At 44.7% G+C, this 12,072-nt stretch overlaps 1 protein-coding gene across 1 annotated transcript in view; it reads right to left on the minus strand.

Annotated features, from left to right (window-relative positions):
- Positions 1–12,072, minus strand: part of TBC1D2B (TBC1 domain family member 2B) — a 40,093-nt gene that overhangs the window by 13,500 nt on the left and 14,521 nt on the right. Inside the window, exons 4-9 of the mRNA XM_028706786.2 lie at positions 11,097–11,248; positions 9,750–9,967; positions 6,784–7,179; positions 5,669–5,779; positions 4,831–5,024; positions 1,026–1,520 (exon numbers count right to left, since the gene is read on the minus strand). Of these exons, the coding sequence (XP_028562619.2) occupies positions 1,026–1,520; positions 4,831–5,024; positions 5,669–5,779; positions 6,784–7,179; positions 9,750–9,967; positions 11,097–11,248 (1,566 nt within the window). The remainder of the gene's footprint in view (positions 1–1,025; positions 1,521–4,830; positions 5,025–5,668; positions 5,780–6,783; positions 7,180–9,749; positions 9,968–11,096; positions 11,249–12,072) is intronic.

Raw genomic sequence — 12,072 nt, forward strand, 5'->3', positions numbered from 1 at the left:
TTCCAATTAAAACAGTTGACACATATGATTAATAACTCAGCTTCAACTCTATGGGCCAAAATGGAACTAGAAGAAGAAGAGTTTGGATTTGATATCCCGCTTTATCACTACCCGAAGGAGTCTCAAAGCGGCTAACAATCTCCTTTCCCTTCCTTCCCCACAACAAACACTCTGTGAGGTGAGTGGGGCTGAGAGACTTCAGAGAAGTGTGACTGGCCCAAGGTCACCCAGCAGCTGCATGTGGAGGAGCGGGGAATCAAACCCGGTTCCCCAGATTACGAGTCCACCGCTCTTAACCACTACACCACACTGGCAACCCACTCTTAACACCTTAAAGGTAAAGGTAAAGGTACCCCTGCCCGTACGGGCCAGTCTTGACAGACTCTAGGGTTGTGCGCCCATCTCACTCTATAGGCCGGGGGCCAGCGCTGTCCGCAGACACTTCCGGGTCACGTGGCCAGCGTGACAAAGCTGCATCTGGCGAGCCAGCGCAGCACACGGAAACGCCGTTTACCTTCCCGCTAGTAAGCGGTCCCTATTTATCTACTTGCACCCGGGGGTGCTTTCGAACTGCTAGGTTGGCAGGCGCTGGGACCGAGCAACGGGAGCGCACCCCGCGGCGGGGATTCGAACCGCCGACCTTTCGATCGGCAAGCCCTAGGCGCTGAGGCTTTTACCCACAGCGCCACCCGCGTCCCTCTTAACACCTTACCCATCCTGAAAACTTCATGGGCTCACATTAGCAAAATAAGTAATCTGTTTCTACAGCTGACCCTTTGAATATGGCATAAATGGCAATCACATTTAGCTCATTTGCGGTTGCCTTTAACTCCTATTTTAGATCACCCAGCCTTTTGCTTTAACAATAAATATCACCAGTTCCTATTGTGATGATAAAGGGGAATCTCTATGTAATTTATGTTTCTCCTCTCATAACAAAATGACAATAAATATTTCTTTTTGAAAAATAAAATAAAAGTGAGACATGCCAAATGACTACAGAAACTGAAGAAAACAGATTCTACCTGTTGAGACCCTGGCAATATCCTATGTCTGGGTTCCGCCAAGAAAATGCAAGTAAGACATTCCGCAGCTTCTGCACTCCTTCAGATGTCAGAGAAGAGTAATGCTTGTTGTTGGGCAAAGTCCGCAGAAGATCTAGCTCTATCTGCTTTGAAGCCGGGTTCTGCTTCTTCAGGGCATTCTGAAGCAGTGATTGGAAGTAGCCCGGGTCCATGTGTTCTCTGAACTTCTTTACATGAAGGCCAATGCACCATTTCCACATCTGGGAGCGGTGGGCATGCGGAATCCCATACCGAATGAGGTTCTTGAGTTCCACAGAACGCACCATCTCCCTGTTCATGGTGCTAGCCAGATAGTTCTCCCACTTCACCCCTGTGGACATCTCCTGGTTTTCAGTAAGGGAGAGGGATTTCAGATCCAAGGCCCGAACCTTCGCTACCAGCTTCTCTTCCTCGTCGTCCTCTGGGACTGTCTGAAACCCATAAATATCATATTCACTGTAAAGGAGAGAGAAATCTGATTAACTGGGAATCTTTAGGAATGAAAAAAACTCAAGCAAGAGAAAGATGATATTCTGGAAGTCTGCTATATCTTTTGTGAGCTCAGATAAATGCACTATGTCCCCCCCCCCTCATCCTGTTAACTCATTCATTTTAGTAAGGGAGCAGATGGCGCTGTGGTCTAAAACACTGAGCCTCTTGGGCTTGCTGATAGGAAGGGCAGCAGTTTGAGTACGTGTGATGGGATGAGTTCTTGTTGCTCTGTCCCAGCTCCTGCCAACCTAGCAGTGCGAAAGCGTATCAGCGGAAGTAGATAAATAGGTACCGCTGTGGCAGGAAGGTAAATAGTGTTTCCGTGTGTTCTGGCACTCGTCACAGTGCCCTGTTGCACCAGAAGCGGTTTGGTCATGCTGGCCTCATGACCCAGAAATCTATCTGTAGACAAATGCCGGCTCCCTTGGCCTGAAGTGAAATGAGTACTGCACTCCATAGTCAAGTTTGACTGGACTTAACTGTCCAGGAGTCCTTTACCCTTTAGGTATGTGTTGTTGTTGTTGTTGTTGTTGCTTGTTTGTTTATTGTTAATTTATCAATCATCTTTTAAGCCACTGTCTCAAATTTGCATATAAGGTAATTATGAACAGTGAAAAATACAAAGCCTACAAATACATTTAAAACAAGACAAAAACCCTAGCAAATGGACATTCATGGGAAAAATGTGGGAAAGCCTGTCAGAACACAAATATCTTCAATTGTTTTTGGAAAGTGTACCGTATTTTTTCACCCTATAGGGCACACCCGGCCCATAGGGCGCACTTATGGGGGGGGAATAAAAGGGAAAAAATTATTCCCCCCCCCCCCGAGCCCAAAGAAGCCATGACAGCGAGCGGGATGGATCCCGCTAGCTGTCCTGGCTTTGTTTTTAGCCTCGGGGCTGGGGGTCCAGGAGCGAAGGCGAGGTTGCGCAAGCCCGAGCTTCCCCCGACCCCAACCCCCAGAACAGGTCCGGGAGCGATGACGAGGTTGCGCTCGACCTCGCCATCGCTCCCGGAGCTTGCGGGGCTGGGGCTGGGGCGGGGGAAGCCCGAGCTTCCCCCGACCCCAGCCCCCAGAACAGGCTGCTATCCGCAAGCCTAGGGAGCCCGGCGGGAACTCCCGCCGGGCTCTCCAGGCTTGCGGATATCTGCCCAAAGCCCGGGGCGTGCTGCTCAGCGAGCCCCAGGCTTCGGGGTGCAGGCTGCTATCCGCAAGCCTAGGGAGCCCGGCGGGAACTCCCACCGAGTTCTCCAGGCTTGCAGATATCTGCCCAAAGCCCAGGGCGCGCCCCACTGTGCTCCCCAGGCTTCGGGCTGCAGGCTGCTGCGCTCAACCTCGCCATCGCTCCCGGAGCTTGCCGGGTTCCCAAGGCTTGCGGATAGCTTCCTGAAGCCTGGAGAGCGAGAGGGGTCGGTGTGCGCCAACCCCTCTCGCTCTCCAGGCTTCAGCGAAAGCCTGCATTCGCCCCATAGGACGCACACACATTTCCCCTTCATTTTTGGAGGGGGAAAAGTGCATCCTATAGGGCGAAAAATACGATAAATAGTGGGAGTCTGTCGTATCTCAACAAGAATACTATTCCATAGAACAGAGGTGGCCACTCTGAAAGTCTTGCTCTAAGATCTTTGGGTCTTGCAGGAGAAATTCTTTTGCAGACTACAGCAATCTATTGGATGTATAAGGGATAAGGTGGTCTCTTACACTGATTTAACACTTCAAAGCATATGTTACAGATTTAATAGCAAAATAATTGCCAATGACAATGCTAAGGATTTAATTACACCTGTGTTCGCCAAAATTATTGAATGCCTCACCAGAATGGTAATGCCATCACACTGTGAAATTAAAAGTTTCTAGTCTCACACATTTTAACCATTATTTTCCAATGGCAAGGTATAGGACTCAGAGCTTGGAACTTCTCCATCCTCCCCTTTCCCAACAGCACTCAGTGATCTTCCTTCACCTCCAGTTTCCAGTCTCCTGTTTTAGAGAATATTTCCAAATATATTGTGAACCATCCTGAAATCTTTTGGTGAAGGATGTTATTATATTATATTATATTATATTATATTATATTATATTATATTATATTATATTATATTAGTTAAATACTTCTTATAAGTGTTCAGACAAAAAATTTCTCAAGTTAGAAAACATGCTGATTATACTTGAGTTAATTAAGTTAATCCAGGCTTTGCAACTAATTATTTAAGGGATGGTACACCCCACACACATTGAACCCACAAAATGTTTTAAAATATTTAAGGGGTTATCTTGCCAGGGAGGTTGCAGAAGTTCTAGCTTAGAGCAGCTCACCCTAAAAAGGTGTTAAATTCAGTCCCACTGTTCCCCAAAGAAAATACGATGCTACTGGCACCCATTCCAAATGCAAAAGTAAAGAAAGTATTTGGCATTGGTGTCTTAACATCGCACAACAACACTTCACACAAGAACATAGGAAACTGCCTTCTACCAAGTCAGACAAATGACCAGCTAGCACAGAACTATCTAGGGCACATGCTTTGCATGCAGAAGGTTATGCCTACAGCATCTCCATGTAGAGAAGGGAAGGTCTAGAATTCTGGAGTCATTGCCAGTCAATTTTTTCCCCTGGTAATTGCCTTTATGTTCACTTTCTAGTACACAAAATGCAGTAATAACAATAAAGAAAGAGAATAGATCAAAACAAGAAAGGAAAAGGAAGAAGGCTATGAGGAGAGAAGAGGGAGTGGTTAGTATACTAAAAATAGTAGAACTCCAGACAATTGTCCTTCATAAGCATATTATCCAAGAACTGCTGCCAGTCAGTGTTGACAATACTGAGCTAGATGGACCAATCTACATACACTCAGTGTATGGCATCTAAAGTCTACTCTACACCAATTCAGCACAAACTCTCCAGGATTTCAGGCAGGGGATTATCTCCTGGAAACTGAGGGACTGAACCCAGGCGCTCAACCACTGAGGTAGTTCCATAACTCTTACAACAATCCTAACAACACGAGTCTTGTATTATCCTAGTACATGTGTGCTGGTGGAGCATGCATACTTGCGCCCCCTATCACCCCACCCCGATTCTGCCCTCTTTCGGGTCCAAAAGGACTGCCAAAGGGCAACCAGGTAAAGACATAGTTGCAGTTAAGAGATTTAAAACTGTGAGTGCCAGCTTAGTCCCTCAGCTGCTACACTGCACTAGCTCTCAGAAAAGGCTGTGGTGTTTTAAAATTTTACTTTATTTATATAGTGAAGTTATCAAGAGTCTTCTGTTTACCTGACCATGTGAGGTTTGAAGTATGTCTGCTCCAGGTGCTCACTGCTGTCCACTTTCAAGGCATCTTCCAGGAGCTGGGTCACCACATCATGACAAGGACCCTGCTCCTCTGAGCAAACTGGGGTCTTCATCTCTTGAAGCAAGATAAGATACTTACTTTCCACTTGGCAGAGTTTGGCCTCAAGGCTTGTATACTGCAGAGAATACACCAAAGAATTCTTTCAAATTGGCACTTGCAGAAACATTTCAGTGATGCATGGGAATCCATTTCAATAAGCGAGCGAGCGAGTGAGTGAGTGAGTGTAAGCACAAGTTGTCCCTCTCCCATGAAGATAAAACAGGGTTGAGAAACCTCAGTCCCAGAGGCCAAATGCCTCTCTAACTTTATGCCTGGGATTCTTCCCAGACCATAACACCTCCTCAAGTGCTTTTGCTTGGCCAGAATGCACGCCTCTTGGTTGTGTGGAAGGAGGATGTAGAGATCCGTATGTGCAGTAACTGATGATTTTTTGCATGGCTACAATCTCCTGCACAAAGGTAAGAGTCACATCCACGTGCATCTGCCCTGCCCACAACTGGTGTGTGCCGCCTGGAAGGCTGCCCGTGAAGGAATGCTGCAACCCTAAGACTGAAAAAGGGTTCCCCACCTCTGAGATAAAACAAGGATGTTGCAATTCCAGAAAAAGACAGAGGGTTCTGCAAATCAGCATAACAATAAGTTTTAAGTTCCTCTTTCTATATATTGCTTGAAATTTTCACTTCTGGCAATGAAAGCTAGCGGGATATTACTTCCAGTGTCAAGTGAAAGATTTACAATGAGCATCTGTGTTAAGCTGACCTTTGTCATCAAGTCTCTTTCTCTGTTTTCAGCAGTTCTCCGTAAAGCAGACAGTTCTAGGATCTCTTTATTTAAAAATTTGTTCTGGTTTTTATAACCCTGAAGACTATCCTGTGAACAAAAGATATGGATAAATATAGGTTATTTAAAAAATATATTATGAGGAATACAAGCAGTAAGGACTAGTGAAGCTTCTTGACCCAAGAAGCTCTACTTTCCTTTTGCTTTTAAAACAGTATATTGACACAGAGGGGAGGCACTCCAGAATTACAGAGAAAGTGCTCAAGTGGGGAGCTAAATAGTCAAAGAACTCAAAGGCGTGCTATAAATTCCACTCATTAGAACTTGACACGGTGGACCATTTTAGGGCTAGACCACTTGTAAAACTGTACTCTCCAATTTTATACAACTATAGGGAAAATGAAACTCTAATGACAAAACAATGATCTGACTCACTGACTTCCAACTGTTGCTCAATCACTCAAGATCATGCTAAGTTTCTTGAGAAGCTCTACTTTAAAAATCAAATGTGTCTCAAGCACTAAGAAATAGGGAAGCAATGAAAGTTTATAAAAGAGTTCTATATTTTCAAATCATTAAGCTGTGACTGTTTCTGCTGGGCTCAGTCTTCCCTTAAGACTCTTCAGGTCTGAAGGTTGTCAAATAAGGCAGCATCTTGCCACATATATTGTCGCTCTCTCTTTAATCTGTATTTGTATCATGCTATATATGTTCTCATGTTGTTGCTCTTATGGCATTTTGTTACTTATTCATGGATGTGACCCCATTCCTTAAACCTTGTTTGCAACACCTGTTGTGATCTGAGAATTGGGTCCCCTACAGCTCAACTCAGATAGATGCAATGCCAAAACATGGTCTGGCAAGTCAGGGCCACCTTCAAATGATCCTTATTCCACCTCTCTTCCATTCACATTCTCTACTTGATAGTTTTTACCAACCAAACCTAGCCCTTGTGTCCAATATTAGTGAAATGTGGTAAGTGCCTTGCTTCCAAACCAAGGTTCAAACTATTTCCTGAAAATATTCAGCCTAGGGAAGGGCACATCACATGGAATTCTCAGGGCCTCCACTACTGAAGCAAAAATGTTCCTTACTTTCAGCCTGTCAAGCTCCTGCAGTTCTTTGTTGATGGAAGAAGACATGGGTGAATGGACTGATCCTCCACTCTGGCCAGATGACTGGCCCTCACATTCACTCAGCTCCCTGGAAAGTTTCATGATCACTTCATCTTTGGCTTGAATGGTCTCCATAAGCATGCCCAGCTGCTCATTCAGCTCGCCCACCTTGCATTTCAAATTCTTTACTTCCTGCCGCAAACTGTCCTTCTCCAGATTAAGCTTTTCAAGCTGGTTGTTGAGACCCAATATCTGATTGTCTTTTTCATGAAGCAGCTCTAACTTATCTTTGGGGACTCCATCACAAAGATGCCCTACAAAATATTTGTCATACTGTGAAGATCTGACAGTCTGCTGCAGAAGCCGCACAAGTTCCTTTAAGGAGAAGGGAAAAAAGGATATTGGTGAACACGGTGGCATGCGCAAGTTAGATGTGCTTTACCTCTTAGCTACTGTTGATTTTAATTCCTCCTTTGACAGCTTTTATATGCTTGTGCTTAATTATTTTTACTGAGAATATTTTTGTTTTCTTCCTATATACATCATGTTGCATCACACCGCAGTTTGCATGGCCACCATGCCAACTCCAGTGTGACAAATGGCAGCCAGGAGGAAGGAGAGGTGCTTCACAGACTGGTTTAGTAAGCTACTCTGAAGCACCTCACACCTACTCTGAAGCAATTCACAGAGGTTTAGCACAGCAGCTCTATTCTGAAGCAGGAGCAGGATGGCGGGGGAGGGGGGCATTGGAAAGGGGTTGGCAGATAGACATGGTTGGTAAGTGGAGGGAGCAGGAGCAGTGGTCCCAATATTTTATATTTTTGTAAACCGCTTAGAGGTTTGCTTTACAATAAATAATAAACCAAATTTAAAAAAACCTATTTGGTTAAATAAAAGATAAACTAGGTCTGTGCAACCAAGAGGTCTCTTAACTTCCATCACTTGTGCATCTACCCTCGTGACAGACATTACACCAATTTTTAAATTGAGGAAAGTTTTAAAACCATTGCAACATGAAACTGAATTCTGTTTAAAGAGAAGAATCAAACCTATGGGTAGATGCCAGCCTTTGGCCATACCTACAGTAGATCTTCAAAATGAACAATTAGGATAGCAACTGGAAGCATTTTTAAACCAAGCACATCAAAATTCTGCTGCAAGTTAATCTCTCTCCCCACACCAACAATCATTCAAAAAAAATTCTGGGCAGCTTAAGACTTTGAATTGGGGACAATTACAGGTAAGTAGATAACAGTAGCCTTCCCCAACATAGTACTCTCCAGATGCTGTCAGATTCTAGCCCTAGCTAGCATGGCCAGGGATTATGGGAATTGAAGTACAGCAACATCTAGAACAGGGATGGGGAATTCACCCCAACAGATGCTGCAGAACTGCAACTCCCATCATCATAGCTGTCAACTTACAGATTAGAAAATAAGAGACCAGCAGACTTGAAAATAAGGGACCAGCAGCCAAAATAAGGGACCTGCAGCCTCACCTTTTCCAGGCACTCCAGTCTTCCTGTCCTCCTGCAGTCTGGTCAAACTCATGCTGGTAGCTTCAAGAACACTGTCCAACCAACTTTGTAACCAGAGGTTCAACTGAATAGAATCTGAATCACATGCACCACAAGGCCTATGCAGCCTCAACTTAAGATGGCTCCCCGGCCTGGCTTTGCACTGCAAAGTTTGCAGCAGCACGTGCAACAAAATGGCGTCCAGCATTCAAAAAAACCCTCAGCTTGCATTAACTAGCCACACACAAGGCATGCAAGTTCCACCCCCCAGTTGTTCTTAAGACTTCTTATTGGGTGAGCAACACAGCCAAGCAACACAGTTGGAGCCTCCCTCCTCCCTGGCCGGCAGGGAGGGAGGGAGGGAGAGGAGCTGCTTCCTTTGAAATTTAAGGGACATCATTTAAGGGACATCTATCAATAAGGGACAGCAGGGGGACATGGTGCTGGAATAAGGGACACTTGACAGCTATGCCCATCATCCATAGCCATTGGGCATGCTTGCTGGGGCTGATGACAGCCACAGTTCAGCAGCATTGTGTGGGGAAGGACAAATGTCACCCACTCAAGATTTAGAGGAATGAGGGTGGGAAAGGCTGCACCAAGGCACAAGAACCATGTTGGGCTGGACAGCATTTTAAGCAGCCATCTCTGAGTTTCTATTCAGTTCTTGTGCATGACAAAAAACAAACAACCCCTCCCCCCAAAGTTCTTAGCAGCAGTGAGGTCTCTGTAATTCTTTAAAAATGTATTTAAGAGGTCAGCTAGCTATTTTTTTAAATGAAGAATGCACACTAGTTACTGTCTTCACATAGGCTACAGAGGGAAAACCTGGCCCGTCCCTGGGTCTGGCAACCGCACATTTGTGGTATAAAGAACTCAGGGCAGGTGTAGAATGCCTGGGGCTGGGTCCCAGAAGATGCACATACAAAAATTTGGGAGTATTTCATTACATCCTCTAACATGCCTCTAAGGAAAAGGACTCCTAGATGGTTACGTCCAGTCAAAGGCAACTATGGGGTTGCAGTGCTCATCTCATTTTCTGGTCAAGGGATCTGGCGTTTGTCCACAGACAGCTTTCCAGGTCATGTGGCAAGCTTCTGGCGCAACAGGACACTGTGAACGGAAACCAGAGCGCACAGAAACGCCATTTGCCTTCCCACCACAGCGGTACCTTGCACTGGAGTGCTTTCAAAATGCTAGGTTGGCAGAAGCTGGGACAGAGCAACAGGAGCTCACCCCCTTAAGCGGATTCAAACCATCAACCTTCTGATCGGCAAGCCCAAGAGGCGCTGTACTGTAGTCTAAACCACCAGCCTCTAATGTGTGCCAGGCAGGTTTTCCTGCACTGCTTGGCAAAACCTGCCATATATGATGCCGATGCTGGCTCCAGCTCCAGCTACTGTTCCTCTCTAGCTTGTAGACCAGTTACCTTTTGACTCAACAGCTCCTTCTCGAGACTCTCCAACTCTTCCTGTTGGCTCTGGAACTTCAACTGCATCTCGGAAGCCAGCTTGTTTCCATTACACTCATCAGAAGAAGACTCTGTGCTATTCCGGTTTTTGCTGCCTGCAATCATTTCCTTTAAAGGACGCCTTGTTCTGTGTGGAATGCGGCCAAAATCAAATGGAAAGGCTGGACCAGACACGCCTGCACAAGGAGATATATATTTTTTCCTCATTCAGACTAAAATGTATTTGGACACATTCCTTACTTTGTTAAAAAAACACAACTGTACTCAATCACCAAATCTGCAACAAAGGCTGAAGCAAGCACTTCCAAGTTGATTAATTAATTGTATGTCATCTGTTTCCTCCGGTTCTCTTCTCCCTGTCCCTTTAATTCTAAGCAAGAAATCATATACCAGGACAAAATTAGAACTGAAAAAAGAAGTGCCTGCTACTTCAGTGGATGTTCGTTTTAACTCTTTTTGCCACTACAAGGAAGTGAGCTCATAGTATGCGCTCTCATTTATCCTGTGTGGTTTGTGTTAGAACTAGGGTTACATTTGGAGACTTAGCCTCAGAATCCATTGTCTGTAGTGAGCTCCAACTCAATACAATAGTAAAGGAAACTGAGCAGTGAAGCACGTATTTCCTTCATCAGACTAACCACAAGTCACCACAAACGACTCTGATCAGATGGAAAACCTTCCCAATTTAAAGTTGAAAACATCTGTGCAGAAACAAACTCCTACCATTTTTAAACTCATCACATTGGTATCCTATCCATTTTCCTCCTCAGACTTCAGACTGACCTACCTGTAACTGAAGTTTAGCCACAATTGCCATGGCTGAGTGTGGATTTGAACTCAAGTCTCCCCCCCAAACCTCTCCACTTGAATCTAAACCCCTATCAATTGCACCAAAATGCTGTATTCCTTACTCTCTTCACTCTTGCATATAGTACAATATAACCAATTTGCAACATATTGTTTAATAAAGAGGTACTTTGTGCTTAAAAGTACACTCAAGAAAATTGCCTTGACAACAGCATGGGTCTGATGGAAATAAGTCACAGCAGTGCAAGTTTGAGTCCAGGTAACCCGGTAGCTAAGACAGAAAAATCCAAAGGCAAATTATAAAAATCAGTTTCCAAGAAGAGATATTATCAGCATTCTTTATCAATGGAGAACCCGTTTTCATGGTGTGCCTTTAGAGTGGACTGCATTTTCATCAGCTCCTAAGGGTCAATGGTACAGAAATATAAAGAATCTTAGAAAGTACAATAGTAGAAAAGATGGGGACGGGAGATGTGGGGAGAAGGAACACTGGAGTACCTTTGCTCTGCTCCCCTGAAAACCTCTTCCGATCTTGAACTATCGACTCCTCCAAATCCTTCGTATCTAGAAATTCCCACTCCTCTGTGTAAAAAATACTCTTACGGTTGTCATTGCTTCCTTTTCCAGTTCTTAGTGAAGACACAGAGTTCCTGGCAAGTACAGAAATTAAGAAGTAGTTATACAAACAGAGAGAAGTGTAATTTTAAAAATAAAGGATACACAACTGTAGAAATCAAAAGCAAGCAAAACTACTGTTTTGTTCAATTTCTCTTGGTTCCAAATTTACTCCAAAGCAGAGAACTTGGTTGATGCAGATGCCTACACTGCAAAAGTTTGTCAAATGTGCATTTAAATATCAAGGGCTAGGAGTTTAATTTATACTCTTCAGACTAAAAATTATTCCCAGGAAGATACAGAAAGGTGCTCAGCTGACATACACCAGCTATGGCTGATGGGCGTTGCAATCTGAAACACCAAGTGGGGAAGGCTGGACTACGCTTCAGACGTTTCCCACCCTGTCAATGACAGCCTGCTCCAAATAAGTCTCAGAATGCCATTTGTAGCATATGGTAATGCAATAAGTGACTCTGCTACAATCTATGACAGCAACAATGGATCACTCAAGGAATCCCTGAGGCTTTCCACTTAAAATAGTAAATCATTTCCTTTGTTGTTGTTGTTGTTGTTTAGTCGTTTAGTCGTGTCCAACTCTTTGTGACCCCATGGACTAGAGCACGCCAGGCACCTCTGTCCTCCACTACCTCCCGCAGTTTGGTCAAACTCATGCTGGTAACCTCGAAAACACTATCCCCTTCATGGATCACTGCCTTGCCGTGGCGAAGGGGCTTGAAGAACTCAGAGAAGCTATGACCTACGCCGAGCAGGGCACACAAGATGAACAGGTCATAGTGGAGAGTTTTGACCAAACATGATCCACCTGGAGGAGGAACCGGCAAGCCACTCCAGTATCCTT

Source organism: Podarcis muralis, chromosome 14 (genome assembly GCF_964188315.1).
Source record: "Podarcis muralis chromosome 14, rPodMur119.hap1.1, whole genome shotgun sequence".
NCBI lineage: Eukaryota > Metazoa > Chordata > Lepidosauria > Squamata > Lacertidae > Podarcis > Podarcis muralis.